Source organism: Acinonyx jubatus, chromosome B3 (genome assembly GCF_027475565.1).
Source record: "Acinonyx jubatus isolate Ajub_Pintada_27869175 chromosome B3, VMU_Ajub_asm_v1.0, whole genome shotgun sequence".
Taxonomy (NCBI): Eukaryota; Metazoa; Chordata; class Mammalia; order Carnivora; family Felidae; genus Acinonyx; species Acinonyx jubatus.
This window is the reverse complement of record NC_069386.1, coordinates 4,017,610-4,033,196: the sequence shown is the minus strand read 5'-3', so window position 1 is coordinate 4,033,196 and position 15,587 is coordinate 4,017,610. Positions and strand designations below refer to the sequence as shown.

At 51.6% G+C, this 15,587-nt stretch overlaps 1 protein-coding gene across 4 annotated transcripts in view; it reads right to left on the bottom strand.

Moving 5' to 3' along the window:
- Nucleotides 1–4,667: 4,667 nt before the first annotated feature.
- The window catches only part of HOMER2 (homer scaffold protein 2), a 96,174-nt gene continuing 85,254 nt past the window's right edge, over nucleotides 4,668–15,587 (bottom strand). For 3 of the 4 annotated variants that reach the window (XM_027068189.2, XM_053223487.1, XM_027068191.2), the window contains exons 5-9: nucleotides 11,875–12,014; nucleotides 8,738–8,894; nucleotides 7,333–7,443; nucleotides 6,675–6,755; nucleotides 4,668–5,523 (exon numbers count right to left, since the gene is read on the bottom strand). In XM_027068189.2, the coding sequence (XP_026923990.1) occupies nucleotides 5,335–5,523; nucleotides 6,675–6,755; nucleotides 7,333–7,443; nucleotides 8,738–8,894; nucleotides 11,875–12,014 (678 nt within the window). In that variant the 3' untranslated portion in view covers nucleotides 4,668–5,334. The remainder of the gene's footprint in view (nucleotides 5,524–6,674; nucleotides 6,756–7,332; nucleotides 7,444–8,737; nucleotides 8,895–11,874; nucleotides 12,015–15,587) is intronic. The other variant, XM_027068190.2, reaches the window with a different exon arrangement.

Here is a 15,587-nt window from a genome sequence, read left to right as displayed (position 1 = left end):
CGTGTTATGTCGCAGTAACAAATTAACCTTGAAACCCCAGGGGCACACACAACACCTAAGGTTTACTGTCTACCCACACCCCACGTCCATGCAGGTGGGTGGGTGTCTTGAGGGGAGCGGGGCCTCTTCCACAGTCACTCAAGGACCCAGGTGGACAGAGGCCCCATCGCCGGGATATCACCCCGTGCTGAGGCGAGGGGACAGAGGCTAGAGCATCCCACAGTCTCAGCCTGGGGGTCTCGCACGTCACTTCTGCTCACAATTCACTGGCCAGAATGTCACAGAACCCCGCGTGACTTTAAGGGGGCTGGAAAGTAGTCTCCCACATGCCCAGGAAGGACGGGAGGAGGCACAGGGCAGTACCGGGTGGACTGCCCGCCACGCCGTTAAGCTGGCAAGGCCAACTGTAGAAAATCATCCTAAGTAAATATTCTGAAAAGTTGACAAAGATGTTAGAATGAAGGATTTCATCAACTGTGACAGTAAAAAATCAGAAACCTAAGTAACCTAAGGGACAACCTCTATAGATATTAAAAATGATGGAATTACATCTTTAGTGATATAGAAATCGAGTCACAATACGGTGCCACAAGGGAAAAAAGCGAGTGCTAAGACAGTACGTATAACATAATTGTATTTCACGAAAAAAGTAATAAAACATATAAACGCACAGAAAAAAGTCTGAAAAGATATATATCAAAATGTTAACAGTGGTTATAATCAGATGGTCTGATAGGTGACTTTTTTTCTTTTCACTCATCTGTAGTTTCCTTTTTAAAAAAAAAAATGTATAGATTATTCATGTACCAAAAATGCATTTAAAAAAGGAAAAAAATCCAAACAAACCCTAGTACTCCTGGGAGAGCCCACTCGACCACTTCATACTAATGATTAAATTCTTACATTCGATGTAAGAAATGCCTAATGGCCTGCTACATCACGAGACATCGCTACGACTATTTCAAGTCAGGACCTGATACCGAAAGCGGGACAACGGCCTGACAACAGTGACACACGCCCCGCAGCTGTGTATCATCAGACCTGTCAACCACCTGCCAAAATGTACCAGTCTGGCCTCCACTGTGGTTTCTCTGGGCTCCGGCCAGGGGCACCAGGGGTCTGTGTGACTGGGGGGGGACCCCTCTTCACAAGGCTCTGCATCATCAGAGAGCTCAGGGCACTGTACAACCCGCCTCGAAACGGAAGACCCAGAAACTCATCTTCTCATAGATTCCAGAACACGGAGTATCACCACCAGGAGTATCAAAGGCTATTCTTTCTTAGGTGTACGTATTTTTCATTTAAAACCTTGTTCTTTGTTGTTTCTCCCATCTCTTTCCCCAACACACACACACACACATACACACACACTCCTAAGTTCACTAGAATGTTCCATCCAGCTGCCAAATTATTACCAAAGTCCCCCTCTTGCCTGGCTGGCATTTAAAGAGTAACAATCCTTGAGGCAGGTGTATGGAAAAGACACTTAAAGAACATACATTTCTGTACAGGATTCCCTCTCCATGATGCCACCCCACCACCCCCGGAATAGATAATGTTTTCTTTTGGAGGAAACCACGTACCCAGAATTAGGTTCCTCTTAAACCATGCATATCATTTAAAAATATGTACGGACATTGATTTACAAGCTTCTAGTTTAAATGGTCAGCACTTCAAAATCCAATGGTATTTCAAAGAAAGAATCGTAACTTTTAGAAGGACCGATGGCACAACAACCCACTTTCAGGGATCAGCAAAGAGCGGGGCTGGCTCTGTCTCACAGGGCAGCGTCTTTCGAAGGCCTACGCTAAGTCTGCCTTCCAAGGGTGCACCTGGCCACACATGAGGTCCCCGGTACGGTCCCTGCCGTGCCCCGCGGCTGGCTCTCGTCCCGCGTTGCCCCTGACTTCTACAGAAAAGCAGTCCTTTAAAACGGGCAGATGGCGAGGCTTCTGGGAGCACGCGACTTACACTCCGTCCTCCCTGAGTCCACATTTCCCATGGGGGACCTCCCAGCCAGAGCGCTACCTCTCGCTCTAACATCTCAGGGCTTCTCGCTTGCTGTGCACCCACTGCTCTGTCTCCACTAGAGCCATCAACAAAGAACTCGACGTGTTCGTGTTTCCTAGATCCGGCCTCTCAGAGCACGGACATCACTGTAACCAGGAGTGTCTCGGAATGACCCCGGCAAAGCCAGAGTCATTACCAAATGGACCTTACTGTCTATAATGAACGCAAATGTAATTCTAGTTCGCTCATTTATAAATGATCGCTTGCTGTGGACTCACGTTAAAATAATATGACCACAGTGTGGTCTCATCAGGACACAAGAGAATTTGTTTTCTTAGCGCCAAAAGGTCACCAAGGGAGAAGAGTGGCAAGACTCCCGAAAAGAGGCGGGACCGAGGTCTGGCAGAGTTGGATGCAGCGCCCCCTGGGGCTGATCGCTACCTGGGTGACAGGCGTGTCACTGTCTGCAAAGTGGGGAATGACCCTGAGAGACCCTCTCACCCACTTGAAGTCTAATGTGACAGCGTGCTGGACGGCGTGGGACTGACGCGCCACACACATTCCAGGTCTCACGTGGATGCTGGCTCGCTCTCCCTTCACGGCATGACCATACTGCCCCAACCTGTCACTAGGAAGACCTCTCCTCCCCTTGCCAACTGGGTCTCTACTCAGAAGGAAAATTATTTTTCAGGCCCATTACGATGACAGGGCTCCGTGCTGCACGTCCCCCGCTTTGGACCCCAGCTTTAACAGACGCAGACAAAAGCCAATCGGGTTTGGGCAGCCAGCCCTGGACGTGTCCGAATCAGGAGGCCTGATCTGGAAACGAAGGGCAGGCTGGCGATACGTGTCCCAGCAGCACGGCGGGTGAGCTGAGCTGCCCACGCTGGCTTTCCATGATGCCAAGCACAGGACATCAGTGGAGCTGACGCCCTCATAAGTGAGGACGTGTTACACCGGCTCAGGCAGAGACTGGGACGAACTGAGCAGGTCATTTTCATTATACGGAGCCCACACGCACAGTGCCAGGGGTGAGTGACCAGGCAGTGTCTTCATGGACCCTCCAGGTTGTTCCCAGGACTTTTTTTTTTTTTTTAAATAAAGTCGGTGAAGAAGCACTGAGATCTTCCGAGAAAAGCAGAAGGAGGGGCAAGGCTAGTGCTTCTGTACGGCTGTTGTATTTTCCCTGCTAAACTCAGCGCCCTCTGAGGAGCCCGTCCCGCTCTTAGCTCCTGGGCTGCAACGCATGAGGCCACTCGCGGGTCCTCACCTCTCACCTTCAGGGTCCTCACCCAACTCCCCAGGGATGGCTGGGCAGGGATCGTGGGCCCTGACCACGGAGGGACACAGCGGTCGTGGTGCAACTTCTGCCAACGTCTCCTACCAACAGCAAGATGCAATGCACAGGGGCTTCGGCAACTCTACCTCCCTGTGAACAGGTCACCCGAGCACACTCCCGTCAGTCAAGAGGGTCCCTTCCAGACCAGTAAGTGACCTAACACGCAGGAGTGCTGGGCATCGGAAGGCTCCGGGCTGAGGTCTCGGAATCCCGGCTGCTCCCAGGCAGCCCCAGGTCCAGTCTGCAGCCAGGTGGTCTGACCTGACCTGAGAAGAACCCCCTTTCAGCCACTGCTGGGCCAAACCACGGCCAGCCTGGCTTTCTGGTCTCCTGACCAGTAGGGAGCTGCTACCCACTGTCCTGTGCCATCCGGAGCTCTGGGGAGGGCAGGACGGCAGCACCCTACCTCCTGTCACCGAGAGGGCTGCCCACACTTGTCACTGCCCATGCGCCACGAGCCCGGCATGCTCAGGCAAAGCTGCCCCACTCGGCCTGCAGGCCCCCATCCCCCACTGCCCCAAGGTGCCTCGGTGCTCCAGATGACCGGCCTTCCCTCCTCCCAAATAAGACCTCTCTGCTCAGAGACAGTCTCGGTGGCAGGACTCACCATAGGGTGTGCGCGTGTGGGCGTGTGCGTGCGTGTGTGTGTCCCACTGCCTCCTCGGGCTGTTTTGTTGTTTATCCAGATTCACCAGGGGGTAGTTCTAGAAACTTTTTCTAGAAGGGGATGCTCTCTTGGTGGTTCTCAAAGCAGGCAGAGGGAGGCAAGGAGGCAGTAAGGCCTCCAACATCCCGAAAGGCATTTCGAAATGCCCGTAGCCAAGGCACGTGCAGGGCACCCAGATGTCCCTGGCCCTGCCGAGAAACTCTGTAAGAGAGAAGAGCTGAATGTCTCTGGTCCCTCCCTTAGCAGGAAGGGAGGCAGGCAGGGCTCCCCTGTTGCTAAGGTCACGGCTCAGCCAGGCTGAGCAGACTCTCCCTCGTGGGCTTGGGCGAGCTCTTTCCCCACACAGGGTCCTGGCCTACATCCCAAGCCTGGAGAAGAAGGGTGGTCCCAGTTCAAAAGGGCCCAGGGACAGAGCAAGCACCATGAATGGACCACTGGGGGGCCTCAGACCAGCTCCTGCTGCTTCCGTGGCCATCTGCCCTGCCCCAGGGCCACCCGAGCCCATCCAGAAGCTTGACCACACACAGTGAGTCAAATTCCTATCTGATACTCGCCCAGATCAGCAAAAGGAAGGATTGTTCAACAGGATCTAATGGACCCTGCTGGCAGGAGGCTGGGAAGGGGGGGGGGGGGGTCGATTAAAACACTAAGTTCTGTTTATCTGTTTAGTTAAACAAATATTTATTAAGCACCTTTGTGCCAGGCACTGTGCTAGGCGCCCTCACTGCACGCTGCCCCCACAGCACAGTCATCTGCTCAGAAGTTAAAACCCAGGAAAGGAACACTGTCGCAACCCTACGAACTGGGGGTGGGTGGAAGGGGGGCAGAGTGGGTGCAGGCAGTGCCTGTGAGCCCACCCCAGACTTGTTTGCTCTCTCTGGACAAGTCTCTACTAAGCGGCTGCTTTAAAGCATCTTGATTCTTACCGAGAGGGAAGGCATTACCCCCATGCCCCGTGCACGGGTGCCTGGTGGACGTTCAAACGCTCTGAACGTTCTTCCAAAAAAAGGAGGTGGAAAGCGTGTTCCTATTTGTAATAGAAAATCCTTTGCTCAGTTGGTATGGTCGCAACAGCCCTTAAGAAAGATACAAACATCCCTGCCCTGACTACGTAAACGTTTAAGGGAGACCTAGCGCGGGATTCCTGAGTCAGAACCTTCCAGATGTCCGCAGCCTCGCGAGGTCAGGGAGGCGAGAGGAGGCGTGTGTTCCGGAGGGGAGAGTGGACGGCACCACGGGTGTGGAGGCGCAACAAACCACACCTGCACTAACAGAGCGACGCACACGAGAGGACGCCCCAGCCCTCGGCCCACGGCCCCTAGCTGTCGGCCCCCAGCTTGGAGAGGCCGCGGCGGAAGTCGTGCAGACCGTCGATCTTCGCGTCCAGCACCTCCAGGAAGCTCTTGAGCTCCACCTTCAGGTGGCGCTGGCGGTACTTACTCTCCTCAATGTCCGTCTTGAGGGACCGCACCTTGCCCTCCAGGTTCTGATTGTCTCTCTCTGCCGCCTGAAGGAAGACACACCGGGGGACCGGTCACCGAGACCCCCTCCCTCTGGGGGGCCCGCATCCCTAACTAAGTCCCCCAGCACCCATGCCTGTGCCTGCTGACGTCAGCACAGAACTTGGGGCTCTCCGGTGCACCCCCTTTCCTGATGGTTCCCTGGCAGAGTGCGTGACCAACACCTGAGCTGATAAAGGGTGGCTCCACACAGGACGCAGAGCTTGGGTTCTGCCTGGGGGAGCCTGAGGCAAGAGGGCCTTCTCACAGAGTGCCCAGGAGAGGAAGCCCGCAGGCCTAGCACGAGGGGTTTTCCGCCCCAGTCCCAGAACGGTCAGTAGAGACCACATGCTAGTTCCATTCTGAGACAGAGAAGCAGGTCCAACGGGACAGTGACTTGTTTCCCCGGCTCTACGGAGAGGCTCCCGGGCCAGCCTCTGGCGCCCATGAGGAAGGTTGGAGCCGTGCCAGACTCAGGCACAGCGGTCTGGGCACCGGCATCAGGTGGTGTGACCAAGGGGGCAGTCGAGCTCCTAAGGGTCTGGTGGCTGCGAGTCCTTAAAGAAGGTGTAGTAAGCCTGTGCTCTTCACATCCAGTAAGAGCTTCATCTTATGGACGTGATCAGGAGTGTTCTGCTCACGTGTACAGGAACCACCGACTAATATGGGGGTCGTTCCTGAAGTGGGGGGACCCTTGGAGGTGAAAGGGGATGTGGAAACCCCTCTCTGTGGATTGGGAACCTGAGGCCAGTGCGGTGGGGGGGGGGGGTAGGGGAGGAATGGGTACCCAGGGTTAAGTCCAAGGTCACGGGCAAGGTGGGCTAGCACCGGGGTCTTACATCTCCGCCCTCCCTTCTGCCGGGCTCCTCACCGCCCAAAGACTCTGCAGAGACTTCTGTGGGTGGGAATCAGTCACTGCACGATGATTATTCACAAGACACCTTCGCAGAAGTGGAAAAACCAGAAGGCAAACACTGCTGAGTCTGCACCCTGGGGAGGGGTCACAGATGGCATCTGGCAGGCGGTTACCAACGGCTTTTCAGGACTAGAAAGTCACTGTTCTTTACCGCGGGAGGTGTGAAAAGGGGGAGCCTGGAGAAACGGGTAGCCCCCACGAACGCCTTCCAGTCGGAGCCAAGGCAGATGCGCCCTTCCTTACCTCTAACTTCTCAGAGACGTATTCGCACTCTGACATGAGCTGAGGTATGATTTCACTTTGTTTGCGGAGGTCATTCAACTCCTACGGGGGAGAGAGGTTTGAAAAAAAATCGTGAAAGCAAGTCAGATTAAAAAAAAAAAAAAAAAGCCCTCGTGAACGTCCACGACCCGTGTGCAGCCGACGGAGGCAGCCATGCTGAGTCCGTACCGTGTGCGTTAACGACAACGGGGATGAAGTTAACACGTAACGCGCGGCCGGGTGTGTTAGGTGTTGTTATCGCGTGAAGTCTGCACACCACCACAGAAAAGACAGGTGCTCTTACGATCCCCAACTTGCAGATGGGGAAACTGAGGCTGGGAGGTTTGGTACCTCAGCTGTCCTGCCAACCCCCCCACCCCCGCCCCGGGGCGAAAACAACTGCCTGATCGCAGATCACCCGTCACAGTTTCCGAGTGTTTCGTAAGCGTCCAGCCTGGCCTGGCGACACAGCTGGTGTGGGGGCTGCGCAGGGCAGGGTCGGCCCCGTGCTCTGAGCGTTTGTGCCTCGATGCAGCTCTGGGCGGTCCCCCTCGGATGCCCAGGCAGCTGCCAGGCAAGTCACGTGCTCCCCAGACACCTGCCGTGTCCCAGGCATGGACGGCCCCTCTGGCCCACTCACCGTCTCCTTCTCCCGCACTTTGGACTCCAACTGCTCGATCCTCTGCTTCAGCTGCGTGTTCCTCTCCTTCTCTCTGTTTATCTCGCTGCACTGCTCCTCCAGCTCGTCAATCTTTAACAAAGCAGGGATGCCACGTCACTTCGGTGGTGAAACAGAAGGTCACCACGGCTGTTTATGCTGTCTTTCCAAACAGAACCACAAACTAACCCCCTTTCACAGCTTTCCTCACGTCTACGAACCAACTCCGGGCGGCTGCCCTCCTTCACCCCCGGCAGAGCCCAGTCCCGTCACCAAACCTGGCTTCAGGACGAGCCGGGCTTCCGGTTCTCGCTCTCAGCCACGGGATAGGAACTTCAGGTTTGCTTGAAAGGATTCCTCACACGTATAGGGGCCGGATGTCCCATGAATCTATCTACTTCTCCCCATAATGATCGGTACATCGTTTAATCAGGTCCTGGATCATTCTGTTTCATCTCAAAGGTTTAAGCCAGCAGGGAAGAGAACCAATCAGCCGTGTGGGACAATGGCCACCAAATGGGACACAGGGACATTTCCAACATTTTAAATCAGGGTGACCTTTCCTTACCGGTGCACGGCAGGAAGGGCCTGGCCCGTGAGCCTCCTCCTGGAGACAGGAGACGTGCAGACTGAACTGGCGAGTCCCCAGAGTTCATTCTTCTCCCCTTCCTAGCCCTGACCCCCTCAGAAGGGACGCAAAGGCCTCACCACCTTGGCACTGCTGTGTGTCTGATGCTGAGTGCTTCCCAGCAGCCAGAGCGCACGTGCGCAGTAGGAACGCAACCCGCTGGTAACACAGAACCCCACACCGACGGGGTCCCGCAAACAAGCGGCAGGCCTCGAGGCAAAGGGCACTGGGCGGTCACCACGAGGGCACTTTCAGAGGTGGCCGGCACACCAGCTCTCGGGGTCTGAACCCCCAGCCACAGGAGCTGCTGGGGACCCCACTGACTTCTATCTTGCACCCTGGAGGTTCCCAATGCTTCTCGTTGAGGGGAGCGGACTCCTCCCGGGTTTGGGTCTGAGACTCAGACGCAAACAGAAACCAACTCCCTGCTTGGAAAGAGCAGCAAAGGGCCACGGACCCCTCTGGCAGGCCCCTCGGCCAGGCCTCGGGAGGGAACGCGGAGTCAGCACCTGGCCTGGCGCCCTGGCCGGCAGCACTTACGGCGCCGAAATGAAAAAGACAACACGAGGCAGGGCTCCGCGCCATCCGTACCAAAGGAAGGTGGGGAGACAGGGGGGCGGCTCTGCGGGTCCATCCAGGCTGGGCGGGCAGGGGGCCAACGGGGGGGCGCCAGCCTCCGTGCGATCCCCCCACCCTCCCCCGCCAGGTCCCGAACTTCACAAAGCAGCCCCCGACCACGGCCGCTGTCCCGGCGCCCACCTTGTTCCGGAGCCGATCGTTCTCCTCGCGGCACAGGGACAACTGGCGTTTCCACTGCTCCACGCTGGCGGCCGACTCCTGAAGCGCTGCCGTCAGCCGGGCGTTACTCTCCCGCAGGGTCTGCAGCTCCACCTCCCACTTCTTCACGTTGGCGGCGCTGCGGGGGCGCGGGAGGTGACGGCTGGCCGGCGTGTGCCCTCCGCCCCGCTCCACCCCACCTGCCGCCCCGGCAGTGCGGGGAAGACCCCCTCGCTCCCTCCTGAGCCCTGCGTCGTGTCCTGTCCCGTCCCTTCCTGAAGGAGTGTCATGACAGCCAGGCCCTTTCCAGCAACCCCGGACACCTGAGGACACCAGGTATGACAGACACCGGCTCCGGGCCATAGTAGGCCCCTGTGTCCCCTCCAAGCCCCAAGAGGACTCCAGAGCCAGAGACCAGAGGACACAGTGACCGTATGAGAGAGAGGGCCCAGACTGACCTGACGTCAGGGGCAGAGGACGACCACAGGTCTGCAGGACACCTCCATGTGACCAAAACAACCTCGTGTTTGCCCTTCATCCTCTGTGCTCCCTGAAGGAGCTTCAAAAAACAAACTTGGCGGGAGGGTGGTGCCTGCGTGGCTCAGTTAGTTGAGCATCTGACTGTGGCTCGGGTCATGATGTCGTGGTTCAACGAGTTCGGGCCCCACATCGGGCTCTGTGCTGACAGCTTGGAGCCTGGAGCCTGCTCCGGATTCTGTCTCCCTCTCTCTTTGCTGCTCCCCCACTTGAGCTCTGTCTCTCCCTCTCAAAAAGAAACATTAAAAAAAAAAAAAAAAAAACCAGAAGCAAACTGGAATCAGGTTCCCCTCAGGTACTGTTGGCTTTCATGTTCCTCTGTCTCCTGGTTTTGGAGCCCAGCGTGGGGTGTCGTGGGCACCCCGAGGGCTGAGCCGCACAGGACACACAGGGCAAGCCTGGGATTCTTCTCAATCCTGCCTGGCTGAACAACCAGACTTCTGTCTCTAAATGCTTTTTGACGGGGGGGGGGGGGGGGAGGAGATTGATTTATTTATTTATTTTCAGTAAGTAAATAGGGCTGTATCTCAATAATCTGGGTCACCTTTCATCCTAGTCTCAAGGATCTAGGAGCTTCACTGGAAAAGATAAGCTTTCAAACACCGCAGCAAAAAAAAAAAAAAAAAAAAAAAAAAAGATAAAATATAATCCGATTAATTTCAGAGGTAATGACGGAGCATGTAAGCTGATTTAGAGCAACGGTTTCATGCTCTCTTCCTGTAATTCACTTGTTCATTAAGTGGGGATTTAAAAACATTTATTTTTAGGGGTGAAACGTTTTCATCCAGGCAATGCTGTGTTAAAACCACGAAAGAGTGAAAAGCAGGTGGTATGATGGAAAAATTTACTAGCCGTGGGACCTCAGGCAAGGACTCACTTTTTACCACCTGGGACTAAGTTTCCTCATCTGTAAACTGGAGTTCATGTGACCCAGCTTTTCAATGGGGGCAAGTCTGAGGAGAGCACCTCCTCAGCCACAGGAAGGTTGGGGGAAGCTGGCCAAACCCCCCGCCGGGGGAACGGGATGATTCCCAAGGATAGCAGCTCTGAATATGCTCACAGGGTTAGATCAGCCCAGCCTTCCGGAAAAGGGCCATCTCAAGATACAAAAACATGCACATAGCCTGTGTAGTCATTACAAATTAAAGTCATGTTGATATTATTATGGGGATTGTGTTAAATAATTTATACATCAGTTTAGGGGAAATTGATCCTTCCTTTCTTTCTATCTATCTATCTATCTATCTATCTATCTATCTATCTATTATTTTTGAGAGAGACAGAGACAGAATGCAAGTGAGTTAGGGGCAGAGAAAGAGGGAGACACAGAAGCAGAAGCAGGCTCCAGGCTCTGAGCTGTTGGCACAGCGCCTGATGCGAGGCTCGAACTCACGAGCTGTGAGATCATGACCTGAGCTGAAGTCGGATGCTCAACCGACTGAGCCACCCAGGCACCCTGGAAATTGATTCTTTTTAAAATATCAAGGCTTCCTACTACTTTCCAACAGAAAATATATTTTTTAATTATTCATTTATAGTCCTCAAAATCATTTTAAAGCTTTCTTTACAGAGATACTGTATTTTCTGAAGTTTTTGTATTTTATGATTCTGGCTCGTGTAATTTATGGTTCTAGCTCCTATTGTTAAAGGAAATCTCTTCTTCAAATACATATTTTCTATGTGATGTTTGTATATAGAGAAGCTATTGATTTTTGTGAGATGTTACATAGTTTTTCATAGTTTGTTAGATTTTCACAGGTTTTTCTTGAGTGTTCAAGATGCAATCTTATATACAAGTAAATGATAAACTTGGGTCCTTAGAAAACAAAACGGGGGCATCTGGGTGGCTCAGTCGGTTGAGTGTCAGACTTCAGCTAAGGTCACGATCTCAAGGTTTGTGAGTTCTAGTCCCGCGCTGGGCTCTGTGCTGACAGCTCAGAGCCTGGAACCTGCTTCAAATTCTCTGTCTCCCTCTCCCTCTGTCCTCCCCCACTCGCTCTGTCTCTCCCAAAAATAAACAAACATTAAAAAAAAATTAAAGAGGGGAGCCTGGGTGGCTCAGTTGGTTGAGCCTCCGACTTTTGCTCAGGTCATTATTTCCTGCTTTGTGGGTTCAAGCCCCGAGTCGGGCTCTGTGCTGACAGCTCGGAACCTGGAGCCTACTTTGGATTCTGTGTCTCCCTCTCTGTCTCGCCCACTCACGCCCTGTCTCTTTCTCTTAAAACTAAGTAAACATTAAAAAAATGTAAAAAAAAAAAAAAAAAACCACATACAAGCACAGGCACACATCTCTGCCACACTCACACAAACCTCTTTCACGTTCTCTGTGCTCTCACCGTAAGCAGACACACACACACACACACACACACACACACTTGCACACTCACACACATGAACTGACACCAGTCTGGTCGGCCAGACGGAGAATAGCCACAGAGCCAGCTGGCCTTCCTTTGGCCCGGAGACAAGACCAGACACTCTGAGCAGGACCCCGTCTCCTCAGGAAACCCTGCGCAGCAGGAAAGGCTGCAGGGAGGCACTGAGCCGGGAGAAAATAGCGTCTGGATTTCAAACACCCTTACCTCTGCGTCAAAGCAATCTTCAGCTTGTCGTTCTCAGACTTCAGGTGCGTGTCAGCAGGACCCACGTGAGAGGCCTTTTCATCGTCCGTCCCATTGACGCTGGATGCCTGAGTAGAAGACGGGCTTTCACACCCAGATTCCTGGCCAAAGTGAATTCCCTTCACACATTACTGTTCACAGTAGCAGCAAATCGGGCATAACGAGAAAGCCGGTTAGTGAGCGGGGGAGAAGCAAGTCATGGGACCGGGATGCGGCAAAGACTAACACGTGGAAAGATATCAAAGAACAAAGGAAGGGGCGCCTGAGCGGCTCAGTGGGTCGAGCTGAGCATCCGACTCTTGATTTCGGCTCAGGTCATGATCTTGTGGCTTTGGGAGTTCAAGCCCTGTGTCGGGCTCTGTGCTGACAGTGCAGAGCCTACTTGAGATTCTCTCCCTCTCTCTCTCCCTCTTTCTGTCTACCCCTCCCCCACTTGCACTCTTTCTCTCTTGAAATAAATAAACATTTAAAAAAAAAAAAAAGAACAAAGGAAAAGGCCCAGAGGAGTCTCCTCGAAGCTCAGAAAGTCTGTGCACTTTACAGAGAAAGAGTCCACCCGGGGCCCTGACTCAGGATCACTTACTCAACTTTATACATAAACCTAACAAGCTTGGACACCGGGGCTCCCTTATTGAACACAGAAGCCACAGACGAAAACAGGGGGAGGGATTCACAACAAGGAACAAGAAAGAGGGAATGAGGAGAAAGTATTAGAAGCTGGAACTTAAAACCCCCTGGGGCCACAGAGACCAACACTCCTTAAACATGCAGGACTCAGATGTGGCTGTGGCCTCCACTGCTGTCAGCATTATTATGAATATGAATATTCTGAGCTGCTTTGTGTAACAAGTCATACCAACCGTGGGTGACATCTCATCTGGTCTAGGATAAGACCTTATTTAGCCTCCAATAAGCATAAAGGCAAAAGCAGGGACCCGAAAGGGAATGATGTGTACATCTGAATTTAAATTTCTGCTCTCTCTCTTAAAAAAAAAAAAAGAGTGCCATAAACAAAATTAAAATGCACACAAGAAATGTGGGAACATATCTGCTGCTGAACATTTGCATATATGAAAAACAAGATGTTAATACTTTTCTTGTGCTGGAAAACTCTCAGAGGCCTTGTCTTCTAGAGCCACGCGCTGACATATTTACAGATGAAATGATCTCTGGGATTTGCTTTAAAATTTAGGGGGAGAGGAGGGTCCGGGGTGGGGGGATGGATGAAACAACAGGTCATAAATTCTTAATCGTTAAAGCTGACCTATGCGTCCCACGGAGGTTCGTTTTACAATTCTGCCAAGCTGTGAACAGGTTCAAAAACGTCCACGTTAAAAAAATAAAATTCCTAGAAATCTATGCTAAAAGATTAACACTTTAATGTTTTTTTAAAAAAGGAAAAAAAGGGGCACCTGGATGGCTCAGTCGAGCGTCCAGCTCTGGATCTCGGCTCACGTCATGATCTCACAGTTTGTGAGTTAGAGCCCCGCATCGGGCTCGTCGCTCTCAGCAGATCATACCTGCTTGGGACTCTCTCCCCCTTCCCCTCTGCCCCTCCCCTGCTCATGCTCTCTCTCTCTCTCAAAATAAATAAATAAACTTAAAAAAAAAAGGAAAAAATACATAATTAACATTTACAGAAGAAGAAATGCATAGAATCAATAAACAAAAAATATTAATCTCACTGGTAAAGAAATACAAAATGAGAAAAGGCCAAGAGAATATATTTTTCTTCTGTCAAGTCAACAAAGCTTTGCTGGTGAGAGTGTGGGAGGAAAACTCGCTCTCAGTCACTGCTGGGGGTAGCGAGAAGCATCCATTTCTGTGGGCTAAGTCTGCAGTATTTATCAAAACCTTTTAAAATGTCCCTGCCTTTTAACCCAGTACTTCCAGTCCAAGAATTTATCTTGCAGAAATGATCAAACGCACAAAGATGTGCGAGGACGTTCATCACAGTGTCATTTGTATTCATGAAAAATCAGAAACCACACAGATGCCCCAAAGTAGAGGTTAATGGAGTAAGGTGTGATACAGACCAATACTAGAATGTTGTCTAGCCATTAAGATAGTTTTGAAAAGGGATATTTGAAAACACAGGGGAATGATGACGAAACATAAAGTAAAAAAGGCTAAAAAGAACAATATAAATATATACTAGATATTTAACACATATATTTGTGTGGTGCGGACTCTAGAGAATGGCAGTGTTTTGATTTCTATAATAAATACATACTGCTTTCACGGTCAGGATGAAACCCCCATTAAATGTTTAAAATCTTCAAATATTTGGAACACTGGGCCAAAGTGTTCATTCCCCAGGAGATTCAGGAAAGCAAGCAATTGTATGACTTCTAATAAAAATGAAAAGAAAAATGTACAGTGGTCTCTACATCTGGGGACACATCAAGAAGGATAAATAAAAACTAAACCTTAGAGACAAAAAAAAAAAAAACCAAACAAAAACAAAACCCTGATAGGTAATTAATACATACACATAATATAGCATCTGATGGGTATACATGATTTAAGGTTTAAAATACCTTTTGTGGGGGGGGGGGGGGAAACAAAGATTAAAATAAAACACTTATATAAAGAAATTCTGATATTAAAGTTTAAAGGTATAGCTATAATATGTGGTGTCCAGAAAAAGATTGTATATTAGAAACTCTAGATTGTGGACCATTTTGGGGGTCCAATTTCATTTCAGGGGTCCAATTTCATAGGTGCTCAGTGGTTACTTATGGTTATCAGTATATGAAATTAACAGGATCACTCGGATTACATTAAAGATTATTCAGAGTCAGGAAAGTTCTTGCCCACCTGAAGTCTAATACGCATTCATTTCCATAAATTCACACGGGGCATCTTTCATACGATGAGCCGGGACCGGTGCTGGGAAATCCCGGTCCTGAGGGTCAGTCACTGTGGTGGCCAAACCCGGGGCCCTCCGCTCTGCAGCACTGACTCACTTAGCACGCGCCTGCCTCGGGTCAGTAACGGGGAGGTTTCTCCTCTGTCTTCCTCGCTGGGCCCCTTCCCATAGCTGGGCAAACTTAACAAGGCTCTAGCTTTGCCCTCCTCTCCCCACGGCTTCTTGGAAAGGCCAAGCCTTCAGCTATTACTTCTTCGAGGCTGACGGTCAAGTCTAGAATGTCAGTCTTGACAGCTCAAGATGCCCAGTCCCCTGGTTCTCTTCCTACAGGCTGTCCTCAACATCCCTCCCTTCCTCCTCACCCCTGCAGCTGCGCCCTCGCCAATCCACCGACCGTCTGTGGCTCCCTGACTTCCTCCCCATGTGAGTACAACCCTCACATCAATTCCAGAGAAACAGTCAGGGAACACCTCCAACGTCTACCACAACAACCCAACAATAAGTAGACAACAAATAATAAACTGCTAGTCAAGAATTCCAGGTCTTTTGCAGGATCACCAAGTGCAGCTCCAATTCCTCTCACAGGGCACCTTGCTCCCAGCCAGGCAGACTCCCAGCTGTGTTGGCTGTTGCATCGTGCTTGTTCCGAACCCAGAATCCTGCCCCTGATGTCTCCTCTCCCTGTCTCTGTGCACATAACCTTACCACGAGATCAAGGCTTCCACCCACCATTATATACACCAAACTAGACCTCAGAAACTAGACATTTTTTAAATGTTTTTATTTATTGGGGGGGGAGGGG